Here is a 15,211-nt window from a genome sequence, read left to right as displayed (position 1 = left end):
TGCCTTTTCTTTCATGCCAAAGCAGATCATCAAATCGGGTAAGCATACACTTTGAAAGAACAATAAATAAGATAAGCAACTGCAATTTATTTATTCGTCTTCCTTTTTATACAATGCTCAAACATACATTTGTCGGCTATGCGGATTTACTTTTTAAACACGTTTTTAGGTAGAACCATCGTTTGAATTTCGGAGGCATTCAGGCTTATTTAGAGCATTTGGTGGGAAAGTCATTATACCATTTGGTAACACTGCCTTGAACATTTTCAGACAGTAAATAACTTTAAGAAAATCATTTATTACAACTAAAAAGATGTCTTCGTCCGAACTGGAAGCAAAGAAGGCTGCCGATGGTCAGCAGGAGGCGAAGGTGCCGGCAGGCGTGGAGATTACGGGGTCCAAGCAGCCGGAGGAGGACACAAATGCCCGTACGAAGGCGGAACTCGATTTTGCCGCGGCGGAGCAGTACAAAAATCAGGGAAATGAAATGCTCAAAAGTAAGTACCTCTGGCAATCACATTGGACCGTAACGACCACGATTAGTGTCCTGCGAGCAATCCATTCTGTGAGTCCACTTTCCCAGTGCCACCTTCAACATAACCTTAAAACAATGGCAAACTTTGGCTGTGTGTGATAATTTACAAGTCTGCCGGAACCTATGGGGGTATAATTATTACCATTACTCACCCTTTGGTCTATTCCCATAGCCAAGGAGTTCTCCAAAGCCATCGACATGTACACCAAAGCCATAGAACTGCACCCCAACAGCGCGATATATTACGCCAACCGATCCTTGGCGCACTTGCGCCAGGAGAGCTTTGGTTTCGCACTACAGGATGGTGTTTCGGCGGTGAAGGCGGATCCTGCCTACCTTAAAGGTTACTATCGCCGGGCAGCAGCTCACATGTCTTTGGGAAAGTTCAAGCAAGCCCTTTGTGACTTTGAATTCGTAAGTAATCCCCGGCAGCACCTTGGGTCCACCACTCAACAAATATTTATTTTCAGGTAGCCAAGTGCCGGCCGAACGACAAAGACGCCAAGCTCAAGTTTACCGAGTGCAACAAAATTGTCAAAATGCGCGCCTTCGAACGAGCCATTGCTGTGGATAAGCCCGAGAAGACGCTTTCGGAGATGTACAGCGACATGGAAAACATAAGTGGGTTGTAGTTACTCTATGTAGACGTAGAGATTAACTTGCTTTTGACAACGTATTGCAGCTATCGAGGATGACTACAAGGGTCCGCAGCTGGAAGACGGCAAGGTGACTCTGAAGTTCATGATGGAATTGATGGAGCATTACAAGGCACAGAAGCGATTGCACCGCAAATTTGCCTACAAAGTATAAGTGTAACCCCGAAGCCCAGCAGACCTTTGAATACTTATACAATTTGTTTCAGATACTCTGCGAGATCGACACGTACATGCGAGCTCAGTCTTCGCTGGTGGACATCACTGTGCAGGATGAGGAGAAGTTCACGATTTGTGGCGACATTCACGGTCAATTCTACGACTTGATGAACATATTCGAGATCAATGGTCTGCCCTCTGAAAAGAATCCCTACCTGTTCAACGGCGATTTCGTTGACAGAGGTTCCTTCTCTGTGGAGTGTATATTCACGCTGTTTGGTTTCAAGCTGTTGTATCCGAATCACTTCTTTTTGGCGCGCGGTTAGTTTTTTTTTCCGTTCAGATGTAGAGATGTTATTTATAACATGCTTTAAACTTATTCCAGGCAACCATGAAAGCATTAACATGAACCAAATGTATGGATTCACCGGCGAGGTGACAGCGAAGTACACCAGCGCCATGGCTGACATATTCACGCAAGTTTTCAACTGGCTGCCGTTGTGCCACTGCATCAACCAAAAGATCCTGGTCATGCACGGCGGGCTCTTCTCCACGGAAGACGTGACTCTGGACAATATAAGACGCATCGAAAGAAATTGCCAGCCGCCAGAGGAAGGTCTTATGTGCGAGTTGCTGTGGTCCGATCCTCAGCAGTGGATGGGTCTGGGTCAGTCGAAGCGAGGCGTGGGCATCCAGTTTGGTCCGGATGTTACCGAGAAGTTCTGCAAAGACAACAACCTGGACTATATCATTCGAAGCCACGAGGTTAAGGATATGGGCTATGAAGTGGCTCACAACGGTAAATGCATAACAGTCTTCTCTGCTCCGAACTATTGGTAAGCCTACACATTCGACCCTCAAACTTTAGTTAATGTGTGACCTTTTTTTGCAGTGATACTATGGGCAACATGGGCGCATTTATTACTATTACGGGTAACAATTTGAAACCAAATTTCAAATCATTCGAGGCTGTGGTAAGTACTAAAAAAGCAAACTTTATTCGAGTCAATTCATTATCGTAATCTTTTCAGCCACATCCCGACGTCAAGCCAATGGCCTATGCCAACAGTCTAATGAACTGGCTGGCGTAGTCAGTTTCGCATTAACTTCAATAGCTAAAACATACTCCCACACAACACATACCAATTTACAAACAGCTTGAGAACTCACAATCGCAAGACAGCCCAGCTTACAATGATCAAAGGAGAGGAAAAGGATTCGAAGATGCTCAATAGACTTATGCACACCGCGAGCTGCTTCACTACTTAAGAACGAGTATGGCGAGTCCATAAGGCGTAGGACGAGTGGAGGACGGGGAAAGGATCAAGATCACAAATACAGAACAGCAATCATTTTATAAATTCAGCTATATTTGATACAGAACGAAATGTTATAGTGTATAGTGGCTTTAGAAGTCGGATGCTAAGTTTTATCGGTGCCAAGCATCTGCGGTTCCACTTGTAAGTAAAATTGAAAGAAAAAGTTTGTTTATGCATAGCATTTAGTTATGGCTACCAAAACATAATATACGAGTACATATATACAATTTTTCATCAATTTTGTTTGTTCCGAACGCTTTATTTGTGTATAAAACCCCCGTTTTGTTCAAAAACCTTGCCTTTTTATATTTTATAAAAGTCATTTCAATAATCCCATACATTTTTTTAATCCAATAACTATTGCCTACTCTCCGGGCACAAACAAAACAGTATGTTCTGATCAAAATATCCGAAACTGCATTAAAAGACACCTAGCTTAAGAGCCTGTAATGTTAATCGAGTGAACAGAAATCAGAATAGAGCAATTGTGAAATAAAAAATCGGTCCGTTCTTTATTAATCAAGATCTGCTCCACTAGCTATGCTGAAGCCCATGACCCCGAAGATCTGGTTAACATTAGCTTGATAATCCTTAAGATGGGCCCGCTGCAACAGCGTAACGTATACGAAGGGTCCATTGTAAGAAATAAGTTGGAGGAAGAACGCCCTGGCCGGCGTCTGTAGATCTTGCGGCTGTACCTGTGACAGGTATATCACCGCCGTGCTCATGATCTCGTGCAGATGCCTTCCCTCTATCTGCAGACCGAGTATAAAGTCCGCAAGGCTCTTCAGCAGCTTAAGCTGCAGTTTGTACTCCTGAGTCTGCACTTGCGATGTCTCCGTACTGCTGTGCAGGGAAGCTGCCTTCAGGAACTGCTTTAACTGGGGTATCACATCACTGAAAAGCACAAGGAAATGGTAAAAAGATCTAGCTATCCTCGAAACAGAGGCTTACCTAAGACTGCGTTTAAGTATAAAGTCCTTGGCATGAACGCCTAGCAAGTGCAGCAGGGTGAAGCATCGGTTTAGCACCAATGCGTCCTTTTGGCGGAATTTTTCGATCAGAGGTTGCCACACTAGATGCACTAATGGCAACAGCTCGTCCTCGTAGTTCGCCAGTAATGGCAGACCACTGGAGAAACATTCCAAAGCTGCAATCTGCTGCCCCTGATCAGCGGTGGAAATGAACTTGATTACTTGACCCAGTATATCCTTAACCATTTCCACGTGGCGCGGAAGAACGGGCTTCGTGGGTTTCGCTTCCGTGTCATCAGCATCGTCGGCTTCATCCTTTGCCGGCTCCTCGGCGTCGGCCATGTTGGTGTCGCCATTCATATCATTTAGTAACTTTGGCCTCTCCAGCACACTCATCCACGTGCTTAGGACATTCTGCTCCTCATCCACTTGCATCGGCAGCTCGGCATTAACCTCCGCCGCAGCATCATCATTCCACTCGGACACATGATTCAGGAATGCTTTGAAGACGCGAAGATAAGAGTGCACGTTGGTTGTCTGGTGCGATTTGGAGCACTCTTCGCGTATAGTTTGGAATAAGCTCTCCAGGTGGGGCACATTGCCGCGTGTGCTGTACTGCAAAACGACGGTGAGAATGTCCACGGCGGCCGTGCTATCTGGCGATCGTTTTAGCAACGCGTTCAGGTGGAAAGTGATGTAGTCGGTGGAGCATTCGATAAAATGTGAGGGCTCCGCATATTTAAGAGCGTACTGCATGGAAACGAACGCGAAACTGGCCGCTTGATGGACTATGGTGTTACTACTAGCCACCTTGAGAAGCACTTTGTGTAGACTTAAAAATATATGCCTGTCGAAGGTATCGCCAATAAATCTGGCACAGTGACCCACTGCATCTAAAATTAGGCAGGTGTGGAGCACATTGAACTGGGCGTCTGCAATGGTCACCCGACTACCGACCACCTCCGTCTGCTCGTCATCAGAATCGCAGTCTTGGGTGCGTACTTCAATCGCCGATGAATAGATGCCAGGAGTACGGTCCTCAAACCAATGCGCGGGCTAAAAAAAATTATAGTACACATTGTACACATATAAAATCCATTCTTACCTTGTTGACCTTAAGGCGCCACGCCGAGTCCGGCTGAAGGGCCAGGTTCCAATGCTCGTCTCGGAGGATCTGGTCCAAGAAAAGTTTAGCCAGCACCAGTCGGCTTTGCCGCGCCTTCTTTTCCTGCGGCGTTACCATCAGGGTTAGAAGCAGCACACACTCGTTCATGGATGATGACCTTTGCTGAATCAGCTCCTGACAGTAATCAAATACAAGCCGATTTATTGTTGGCTCAGTACCCAACAGGGCTCCAATGTCATATAGGATATCAACTGTACGCTTTGAGCTTAGATGCTTGAACTGCCTCCAAGGTAGTTTGGCCAGTTCGGCGGCCAGACCTTTGGAATCACCTTCTCGAATACGTCGAAGAGAGTATTCCTCGTTGAGAAGGTCCCTGTTTGGCCGTTGGTCTAGTGCTGTCAGCAGGCAAGTGACGAACATCTCCAGATTTTTGGGAACTAGCAACAACAGCTGCAACTTATCGGTGTTGACGTTGCGTAGAAATCCTTTGAAGAATAGAAGCTCGGCAAACTGTTCCTTCTCCTCGCAGCGATGCAGTATGCGTGGCCATTTATTGAGGTGTGCATCTAGCAGCATCTCCGCATTCTCATCGAATATGTCTTGGCTGCTGGCCTGTTGTTGCAGCAGAATTAGGGTGTCCCTGCACCGCTGGGCTATCTTCTCATTCTCGTCCTCTGACAGAGCCAATACGCTCTCCAGTACGTGGAGAAAGTTTCCCCTCAGATTGTAAACACAATGTTTTAGCAACAGGCAACAAATATCGGAGTAGGATTCCCTAACCCGCAGGGCACTGTGAGCCCGTAGAATACTCATTTCGGCAAAAATTGGTCGAAGGCGCCGCGAAGTGGCGGCCACCCACTGATGCGAACGAAGCTCCGTTTGCATTTGATGCAATCGCTCCTCATTCTGTTCTGTAGTAGCCTTTTTGCTGCCAAAAAAGGTAAAATCACATTGTTGAGCCAACAGGTCCTCGTTGTTTTTGAACAGTTTACGGAAGGCATCTCCATCGTAGCGCATTTTTATAAATTCATCAGTGGTCTCCTCAAACATTATGCAAATAATACGACCGAGCGCTTGAATGGCCATCTAATTATAATATTTGATTCAATATAAATGAAGTTATCTCTTCCAAAACCAACTCACCGATTTTATAGTCTCTCCCACCTTGTCATCTTTCATTGATGTTTTGAACAGTACGATGAGTACCTTGGGAAGGAATATAAATATGGTATTGGCTACCTGACTACGCAGGACAACATCCACTTGATCGGATTCGTCATGGACATAGAAAACCATCATCAGGCACTGAATCGCTGTCTGGACTAGTTTTCGATACTTTTCCTGTTCGATGATTTCCAAGAGCATTATCAGTATCTGGCCAATAACCATCGCAGTCTCCTTAACGTAGAAAGACTCCACCACATCAGTTGTGGACCGACGAAGTGCCTCGAATATACACTGAACGGCAGCCAGTTTTATTTCCTCGGACAGGTTGGGTCGCATGGCCGCTGTCTTGGAGTCGCGTACCTGTTGCAGCACCACCACCAGGATGGAACGCAGACCCTTCTCATCGGCCAGGTATGTTTTGGAGACAATGTTGCTCAAGCAGTTCATCAGACTGGTGCGAAGTTCCTGGTTTTCCCTGCGGAAGGGACAGTCTTCTCTGAAGTCAAAATCCCAAGCGGAATGGAGCCACTTACCCAGTTAGCTCATCCAGTTTGACCACCAGTGGCACCACCGTTTGCACCTGGTAAATGCGCATTTCTCCAAAGTTGAATCCCTCGATTGCGCGCTCAACCACCGACAACGTGTCCTTGCTGGGCTCCTTGAGGAAGCCTTCCATCGCCGGCTTTATCTTCGTCACATACCACTCCAGATGCATCATCGTGGCAGCAGTTTCCACTAACCAAATAAAACCAAAGCGAAGCCCGGCAAAAATCCGCGAAGCTGTTTTGAACCAACAGCTGTTGAGACAGTCACATGCAAACGCAAGCGTTTTCAACCCGCAACTCACGATCGCTATCGAAGGCTATCGGTTATTTTGATTTGCGCGCCAAACCGCCCCCAATTTCGATTGTTTTTTTTTTATTAAAACCACCAGTATTGACTAATATATTTAGAAGTTTCAGGATTTTGGTAAACTCGGGATCGGCTTAGTTAAATACTACAAGTTTACATAATCAGATTGAATTTTAAATTAATCATCTAGCTATAGAACTCATGCTGAGCTTCGTCCTTGCGCACGCTGGTCTTATAACCCTTTTCGAAATCCTTGGCGTTGACCACATAGCGATTCTCGCGCACTGCATGCATTCCAGCCTCTTGGCAAATGGCATTTATATCCGCATTGGAGATCTTGTCCGGACGTGCAATGATGTCCTCTAGGTCCACATCCTCTCCCACATTCATTTTCGAGGTGATTGTGTTGAAAACTAAGCGCTTTTGGCGACGATCCGGCAATGGTAACTCAATTTTCCGATCCAAACGGCCGGGTCGTAATAGAGCCGGATCTAAGGTATCTGCACGATTGGTGGCCATGATAACTTTAATGTTGGTGGTCTCATCAAAGCCATCCATTTGGTTGAGTAGTTCCAGCAGAATGCGCTGCACCTCGCGATCCGCACCTGTCTGTGCATCGAAACGCTTGGTGGCAATCGCGTCGATTTCATCAATGAAGATAATTGAAGGAGAATTCTGCTTGGCCAGGCGGAAAATATCTCGCACCATGCGCGGCCCCTCGCCTAGGTATTTCTGGACGAACTCGGAGCCCACGACACGAATAAAGGATGCAGTTGTGTGATGGGCCACCGCCTTGGCCAGCATGGTTTTGCCACATCCAGGTGGTCCAAAAAGGAGGACGCCGCGCGGGGGATCAATGCCTGGAAGAGAATTAGTGAAAATAGTCGTTTGATATTGCGATTACCCACCAATCTGCTTGTACAACTGGGCGTGGGTCAAGGGCAGCTCGACAGCCTCGCGTACCTCCTGTTTCTGGATATCCAGGCCACCAATGTCCGAGTAGCTAATATCCGGTTTCTCATCCGGTGATAGCATCGATATTGTGCTGTCCGCCTCCGGTGGCACCAAATCGACCAGACAATTGCTCTGCTTGTGCAGCCCAACCGAAGAGGACGGCTTCAGTTGCTCCCTGTCAATGGTGGATAGCACTCGAACGTAGTAATTGGAGCCGGTGGTGGAGGCCACTATGCCGTTGTTTTCATCCACTGCCTCCAGAAACTGACCAATGACTAGTGGCACGGCCTTTATGCGCTTCACTTCCTCCTGGGCGTGTATGAACTCCTTCTTCAGGTTGCGTTGCTCCTCCTTGATATAATCCTCCTGCACCTGGATGAGCTCCAGCTCCATCTGAAGCTTCTTGTACAGTACATACAGATCATGCGGATCCAGTCCATCGTACTTCTCCAGCGACTGCTCGTGAAACTGGGCAATTTCCTCCTTTAACAAACGCATTTTCGTCTTATCCCTGTGGAGATTCGATTCGAAGTGAAAAGCAATGACATGAATTTTCAAAGACTAAAGGGTATCGTACAAAAATTATCGATAACTGTTAACAGGATTCGAATGGCAATACTAAAAAAGCTTCAATACATGGGCGTAACCAGAAACATTTACTTAATTCTTATTGAATGCGTAGTTATGATATATTTTATTTTAAAACTATGTTGATTAAGCTCGATCGATTTCTGAAAAATATACAATTTATAAAATGATTTTTAACGCCCCTTCACAACTTTTCGCGTCGCCACGTGAATGGCAATCAGCTGTTGCACCGACCTGTTGTTTTTCTTGGATTTGCTTTTGTTGTGCTTCCTTTTCTGCCTCCGACGTGGAGCGATCTATTTATATATCTATTTTGGTTTATTTTGGAACCACATATTCTCTTCGGCATAGGAAAAATATATATGCCTAAGCATTGGCACTTTTTGTGAGACATTCAAACGCTTAGTCAAGGAAAGGTGGCGGCTAGATATCGACATTGTGCAACGCCGGCTTCGATTGGGAAATCTTCGTCAGATTCCATCGGGCAGAAATTTATAGATTTTCCAACGGACAAGAATATATAGATATCGGTGTCAAAACAAATATGGCCATTATGTAACGCCCCGATTCCTGTCCAGCGCACTTTGCACACCAGCGACACCCGAAGGCCAAAACCGCCCGCAACATGGACATCCTTATCTTTCTGACGGCGGCGGCCCACTTGTTCTACACGCCCTTTACGAAAGTGGAGGAGAGCTTCAATCTGCAGGCCATGCACGACATTCTATATCTGCGAAACAACTTTACGCAGGTGGAGGACAAAGGTTCCCCAAACCTCCTGCCAGATCACTAATGTCTTTCTGCATTTCAGTACGATCACCATGAATATCCGGGCGTGGTTCCCCGCACCTTCATCGGCCCACTGGTGGTGTCCATTATCTCAGCCCCGTTTGTCCTGCTCTTCGAGTCCCTTAGCATCAACAAGTTCTGGGCCCAATATGTAGGTAAAATCAGAATTTCAACTGCCTATTTCGGTATGTTAATTGATTGCGAACCCCTTAGTGCGCCTTGTCCTGGCTGGAGCCATCTCTGTGGCATGGAACAGCCTACGGCAGGCGGTGACAAAGATTTACGGAGTTGAGGTCCGCTTGTGGTTTACAGCCATCACTATTACGCAGTTCCACTTCATGTTCTACATGACTAGGCCTTTGCCCAATATCTTTGCCCTGCCGATAGGTAAGTCAAGTTGACGGTCTCTGCTATGCTGTGTACCCCATATTATTAGACTTTTTCTCGTTGCAGTGCTCTTTGCCATTGCCTATTGGCTGCGCGACCAGCACAAGCCATTCATCATCTGCTCTGGTATATCCACCCTCGTCTTTCGATCCGAGTTGGCGTTATTTTTGGGTATTTTGCTGGTAGTGAGCCTCCTACGGCGAAAAGTTTCCATTGACGGGTGAGATTATCAATCATTGCATACTATTTAATGCTAATATTTGTATAAATAGGCTACTCAAAGTTGCTCTGCCGGCGGGCGTCTGCATTTTGGCTGCCACAGTGCTGGTGGACTCGTTCTTTTGGCGCCGCCTGCTTTGGCCCGAGGGTGAGGTGCTATGGTACAACACCATACTCAATAAGAGCTCCAACTGGGGTACCTCGCCCTTTCTATGGTACTTTTACTCCGCCCTGCCACGTGCCATGGGTGCATCGCTTGTGCTCGTGCCCATCGGCGTCGCATTGGAGCCACGTATTCGGCCATTGGTCGTGTCAGCTCTGCTCTTTGTCCTGTTGTACTCCATTCTGCCGCACAAGGAGCTGCGCTTCATCATCTACGTATTTCCAGTTCTCAACATTGCTGCGGCTTGCGCATGCCAACGAATGTAAGCGTCGTATTATTTCATTAGTAAAATACATTTCTATTATTTGTTTCCTCGTTTAGTTGGATGAACAGCGCCAAGTCAACGTGGCATAGCTTTCTGGCTCTCGCCTGTGGAGCCCATCTCCTGCTAAATGTCTTTATGACGCTCTTTCTACTTGTCATTTCGGGCACCAACTATCCGGGCGGAGCAGCCCTATCCCGATTGCATCGCTTGGAAGCTGGCACCTCAAACGTTTCCATTCACATTTCCAACTTGGCCGCCCAGAGCGGGGTGTCGCGTTTTATGGAAATAAATAATGAATGGACTTACAGCAAGGACGAGACAATGAACTACACCCAGGCGGATTTGGTTGCATACACACATCTTTTGGTCGAGGCGAAGAACAAACAAAACACTGAACTGTGGGCATCGCTCCAAAAAGAATTCGATACGCTAGAGTTTGTTGACTGCTTCAACAGCATCGGCATTCAATACAATTCTCTGCTGCCGGTGAGAATAAAGACGAAGCCTTGCATTGGTATACTTAAAAAGAGAAAAGTGCCTCCAAAAGAGGCATCAAAAACAAAAGAGAAAATAGCAAAAACTAAGACATCCCCGGTTGAAAAAGAAACTTTATTAGCTCCTGTTAAGGAATTTCCAAAAGTTATAGGGGATCCGAAAATGAAAATCAGGTTACAAGTCGATGCGGATGATGATGATGGCATCGTGGCCACTGTGGAGGAGATGTCGCTAGAACTGGAAACGGATACTGAACCCCATGCTGGCGCAGAGACCATCGAAGCGCCCTTGAAGGAGATCAACTTTCAGGAGCTGCGCACCCTCGCCTTGGGACAGGCAACCAAGAAGTCGAGAGCAGCCACCAAGATGAAGATTCGACAAATTATCGAGCAGCACTACCGCGCCAAGGGTAAACAAATCGAAAACGACTCCGCAGAGACCCAGAAAACGCCAGGAAAGGCTGGATTACGGCAGTCCGTAAAGTCCATCATAAAGCAGGAGAAGATCAAGGAAATGATCGAGCAGATCGCTACGATGGATCTGACACGCATCTGCGATTTGGAAAAGACTTCGACCAAAGATTGCTTAAAACAGGTCATTGACAAAATAGATGACAGCGAGGGTTTGAAATCCAAATGACAAAACGTATCATATTTTAAACTGTTTTATTAAATTAAGCTAAGCGTTTGTTAACGACACAGTTGTAAAAATTTAAAATAAAAACAATAATAAAAGCGAATAAAAATTGTAGGACGTTCCTATATTTTGATAGAAAGTTAAGTCGCGTCCGAAACGCACCCGAATCGCGTCCAAATCGCCCCTAAGCCGCATCTAATCGCGCCTAATTAAACTCAAACTAAACAAAAATCGCCAAATAGAGTATGACACATTACGGCACGTGGTATATATTCTTTGCTGACCAAAAAGATATACATATATAAATTAAATTATAGAGTATTAAAATGTCGTCATATATGTAGTCAGTAGGGATATCGCAATATCCCCATCTCTAGCTTGAACGCGATATATTTAAATTAGCAGTGGTGGAAACACACCAAATTATTTCGGCAATAAAATCGAAATTACAAACTTCCAGGAAGCTGTTATCTATATAATAAGGTGTGATAAGCCTTGCTTCGCAGGTGTATCAACGCTAATCCACTTAATGGCGCTTTCACCACAGCCCAACCCCTAACTCGTATCCAACCACCAGCAATCATATGTTTTCTTATCACCTTCAGGTTGACCTCAAACGCAGTACGGCGAATTTTGGAAGGCAATCGGTGCGCTGAAATGGAGCTAACTGGATGGGTGAAGAACTACGGCTGGGGCCGCAAGGGCATCAACTCGGCGGTGGCCCAGCTAGCCATGGCCAATGATCCCGACTTTCGGCTGAACGAGGAGGAGACCTACGCGGAAATGTGGATGGGCACGCATGTGTGCGGTGTGTCCGTGGTCAAGGAAACGGGAGAGACTCTGGACCGGGTGCTGAAGAAGGACCTTTCATACCTTTTCAAGGTGCTAAGCATCAACAAGGCACTCAGCATCCAGGTGCATCCGAACAAGTGCGAGGCGGAGCGCCTGCACAAGGAGCGCCCGGATATCTACAAGGATCCCAATCACAAGCCGGAACTGGCCATTGCCCTCACGCCCTTTCTGGCCCTCGTGGGATTTATGTCAGCCGAAGATATCAGGGACTACATCGACGAGTTCCAGCCGCTGAGTAAACTCATTGGCAAGGAGGCTGTGGATCAGCTCCACGACTCGACCAACTCGGAAAGCGTTAAGTTGTGCTACGAGAAGCTGATGAAGACCGAAGAGCCGGTGATAGCCAAGTGCATCAGTGAGATAGCCAAGGATTACCAAAAAGGTGAGTCATTCTGTGCAATCTAAGAAATATTTGTAAACATTCCTCCAAAATAGAACTGAAATCCAACGATCTGCTGGAGGTGTTCACCAAGGTCAACAAAGACTTCCCCGGCGATGTGGGCGTACTGTCCCTGTTCTTCCTCAACCTAATCCGCCTGCAGCCCGGCCAGGCGATCTACTTGGGCGCGAACGAGATTCATGCCTACCTGGACGGCGACTGTGTGGAGTGCATGGCTTGCTCGGACAATGTGATACGGGCGGGCCTAACGCCCAAGTACAAGGATGTGGACCAGCTGCTGGAATCTGTGATCTTCGAAAGTTCGTATAAGGATCGCAAGGAGTTCATTCCGTACCGCATAGATGAGCAGGTCCAGGTCTATATTCCGCCAGTAACCGATTTCGCAGTGATAAATGTGAACATTGAACACTCGCTGGAGTCGTACAAGCTGGAGATACAAGCCTTCGGCTCCATATTGATAGTCCTAAAAGGATCCCGCATTCTTAAATTGAAAACCCAGCAGGGAGATAAGGAGATCTTGGTAACCCGCGGCAGCATTGTGTACATTCCCGTCGAGGCGGCGCCGGAAATCGAGTTCGCCAAGTCCGAAGATTGCGACGAGGACTTCAGCGGCTACATAGCGACCAGCAACTACTTTCGAGTGCCCTAAAATTCTCAGTTAATCGAAATCTTTTGTACAGTGCAATAAATACATTAACACGTTTTGGTGGTGAATTAATTTGTTTATATTTACTTGCAATTAAGAGCTAAGAATGTAAGCTAAAGTGGCAATAGTAGCGATAAATAAGTTATCTAATCAATTGGCTATACTCGTTCCATAGTACATTTAATAATTAACGAGAAATATCTTTCGCACAAACAGGTAGTTTCTTAAATATTTGCGATTATTGCAACCAACAATTTCAAGTACTTAAGCTACGAAACTCGATCGGTTACATTCACTGGGGAGGGTATAAAGTATTCATATGTACGAAGCAAGAGGTTCGAGTGCAAATCTAGGGTAATTCAATGGAATCGGTGCTTGGACTGCTGGGCTGGGCTTACGAAATGCCCAAATACATGGCCTACTTAAAAAGGGTTAACGATGGAGAACATAAAATTGGCTACGTTATACATAATACCGCCCGTCTTTGTCTGGTTTGTCGGTGCCCGTGCGGGATGCGGTGGTTCTACGAATTGTAAATACATTAATTCACATTTATCCATCTCAGCAGTGGCTTGGATTGATTTTCACAAAGATCGGTAAAATGCTCAAAAAGTTTGTACCAAAAACAGAGTACATCATATACGGTAAATCTCATAATAAAATTGTTTCCGGCGCCATCTGGTTGCCATTTGTACACGAGTGTAGTAATAGTAAGTAGTTAGTATGTTGGTTCGCATATTTGTATATATATATATATATATATATAGTTGTAGAAAGTAGTAGTTAGTTCATCCGGCTCGGCGGCTCGAAGTTTTTGTAAGTAGATGGGTTTGTTACGCTTGCGTTTGCCAGGAGTAGTTGCCACTACTTGTATATATGTGTATAATATATGGTATAAATAACGCAATACCACCAGCTACGGTTTGTGCCCACAACATTGGTTTCCTTCCCTAACAACATTGAAATGGAGGTGGTGTCTGACTAACATGTTCGGTATGGTTTCGGAACGTGGCCGTTGTGCATATTTAACTCTTGAGCAGATTGTTGGCGCGCTTGTTCACGCCGTCCATGCGAATGTTGTTGGCATCGCCCTTGGCATTGATGCGATCCACCTGTTTGTTTTGGTTCTCCAGCTCGGAGCCCATGTCCAGGGCCATGTTGCGCAGGTTGCCCAGCATGGAGTTCACCTGCCCGAGATTCTCGTCCATCTCATCCTCACGCGCATCGTTCGTGATCCTGGCCACATAGCCGGACTGCGGTGGAGCACCCATGCCGCCGCGTTCCCGCTCATCGATGACCCTTTGCGGCTGGCTGGCCACGATTTTGCCATCGTCATTGGCCTTCCAGGCGCTCTCGCCGTCGTCCTTGATGTTAACCTTCTTCCATGGCAGCACGCAGATGCCGCAGCACTTCTCCATGCCACTCAAGTTCTTCTCCGCCTCCCTCATGTCCGCGTTGATCCGGTCCATGCCCTCCTCAATCCGATCCAGCTGCTCGCCCTGGTCATCCAAGGCCACCAGCGTGCGGATTCCCGCCTCCTTGCTCTCGTCCATGAGGGCGAGCATCCGACGCGTGCTCTCCAAGGATTCATCGGCCACCTGGCCGGATTTGAACTGCAGCTCCTGGAGCTCAGTGCGCGGCTCGGCATTCTCCACGGCGGCCATTTCGGAACTGTCTATCTGGTGAGATCACTTGAACTTGAGCTTGGCAAGTGGTTGCGAGCAAGACGGCTGTTTTGTTTTTTTTTTTTTTTTTTTTGGTGGGGAAATCTGGCCAGTGACTCACTCGCGCGAGATGAAAAACTACCCTTGGTGCTGGTTCGGTGTGTGAATTCGGTGGATATGTAATTGGGGCGGGGCTAAGCTCGTTTGTGCTCTGTACGTAGGAACTTATTGACAAGGTTTAATAATTTATTTGCGAAAGTATGAATTTTCACACCACACAACAATTCGCCAATTTGTATACTAGAGCTGCAAAAAAAATCGATGTTAGTATCGATGTCGTTTTCGATAGGCGATTTTTACGTGTGTTC

At 46.5% G+C, this 15,211-nt stretch overlaps 6 protein-coding genes across 7 annotated transcripts; 3 read left to right on the top strand and 3 right to left on the bottom strand.

Annotated features, from left to right (window-relative positions):
• Positions 1-251: 251 nt before the first annotated feature.
• On the top strand, positions 252-2,953 carry LOC6607050 (serine/threonine-protein phosphatase 5). Its single transcript, XM_002031802.2, has 8 exons — positions 252-497; positions 708-949; positions 1,006-1,156; positions 1,218-1,339; positions 1,398-1,668; positions 1,733-2,183; positions 2,240-2,321; positions 2,379-2,953. Exons 1-8 carry the CDS (start codon positions 314-316, stop codon positions 2,436-2,438), a joined length of 1,563 nt encoding a protein of 520 aa, XP_002031838.1. The 5' UTR covers positions 252-313; the 3' UTR covers positions 2,439-2,953.
• A 198-nt stretch (positions 2,954-3,151) lies between these two features.
• Positions 3,152-6,740, bottom strand: LOC6607049 (TELO2-interacting protein 1 homolog). Its single transcript, XM_002031801.2, has 5 exons — positions 6,467-6,740; positions 5,910-6,408; positions 4,746-5,852; positions 3,621-4,696; positions 3,152-3,563 (listed from the first exon to the last, which is right to left on the bottom strand). The coding sequence occupies exons 1-5, from the start codon at positions 6,649-6,651 to the stop codon at positions 3,182-3,184; spliced, it is 3,249 nt and encodes a 1,082-aa protein (XP_002031837.1). The 5' UTR covers positions 6,652-6,740; the 3' UTR covers positions 3,152-3,181.
• A 109-nt stretch (positions 6,741-6,849) lies between these two features.
• On the bottom strand, positions 6,850-8,312 carry LOC6607048 (26S proteasome regulatory subunit 6B). 2 transcript variants are annotated; one of them, XM_032721746.1, is made up of 2 exons: positions 7,694-8,312; positions 6,850-7,645 (listed from the first exon to the last, which is right to left on the bottom strand). In XM_032721746.1, exons 1-2 carry the CDS (start codon positions 8,235-8,237, stop codon positions 6,972-6,974), a joined length of 1,218 nt encoding a protein of 405 aa, XP_032577637.1. In that variant the 5' UTR covers positions 8,238-8,312; the 3' UTR covers positions 6,850-6,971. The 2 variants fall into 2 exon arrangements, with proteins under 2 accessions (XP_032577637.1, XP_032577638.1); XM_032721747.1 differs by having other exon boundaries at positions 7,412-7,645; positions 7,749-8,312.
• A 640-nt stretch (positions 8,313-8,952) lies between these two features.
• Positions 8,953-11,395, top strand: LOC6607047 (probable Dol-P-Man:Man(7)GlcNAc(2)-PP-Dol alpha-1,6-mannosyltransferase). The gene is made up of 6 exons (XM_002031799.2): positions 8,953-9,078; positions 9,139-9,271; positions 9,330-9,503; positions 9,570-9,723; positions 9,776-10,147; positions 10,207-11,395. Exons 1-6 carry the CDS (start codon positions 8,953-8,955, stop codon positions 11,282-11,284), a joined length of 2,037 nt encoding a protein of 678 aa, XP_002031835.1. The 3' UTR covers positions 11,285-11,395.
• A 262-nt stretch (positions 11,396-11,657) lies between these two features.
• Positions 11,658-13,247, top strand: LOC6607046 (mannose-6-phosphate isomerase). The gene is made up of 3 exons (XM_002031798.2): positions 11,658-11,764; positions 11,887-12,515; positions 12,569-13,247. Exons 2-3 carry the CDS (start codon positions 11,939-11,941, stop codon positions 13,180-13,182), a joined length of 1,191 nt encoding a protein of 396 aa, XP_002031834.1. The 5' UTR covers positions 11,658-11,764; positions 11,887-11,938; the 3' UTR covers positions 13,183-13,247.
• Positions 13,248-13,907: 660 nt separating this feature from the next.
• On the bottom strand, positions 13,908-15,146 carry LOC6607045 (synaptosomal-associated protein 25). The gene has a single exon (XM_002031797.2). It carries the CDS (start codon positions 14,841-14,843, stop codon positions 14,205-14,207), a length of 639 nt encoding a protein of 212 aa, XP_002031833.2. The 5' UTR covers positions 14,844-15,146; the 3' UTR covers positions 13,908-14,204.
• Positions 15,147-15,211: the final 65 nt, after the last annotated feature.

The sequence above is a fragment of the Drosophila sechellia genome, chromosome 3R (genome assembly GCF_004382195.2).
Source record: "Drosophila sechellia strain sech25 chromosome 3R, ASM438219v1, whole genome shotgun sequence".
Classification (NCBI taxonomy): Eukaryota; Metazoa; Arthropoda; class Insecta; order Diptera; family Drosophilidae; genus Drosophila; species Drosophila sechellia.
Note: the sequence above shows the minus strand (reverse complement) of the source record. Positions and strands in the feature narration are given on the sequence as shown.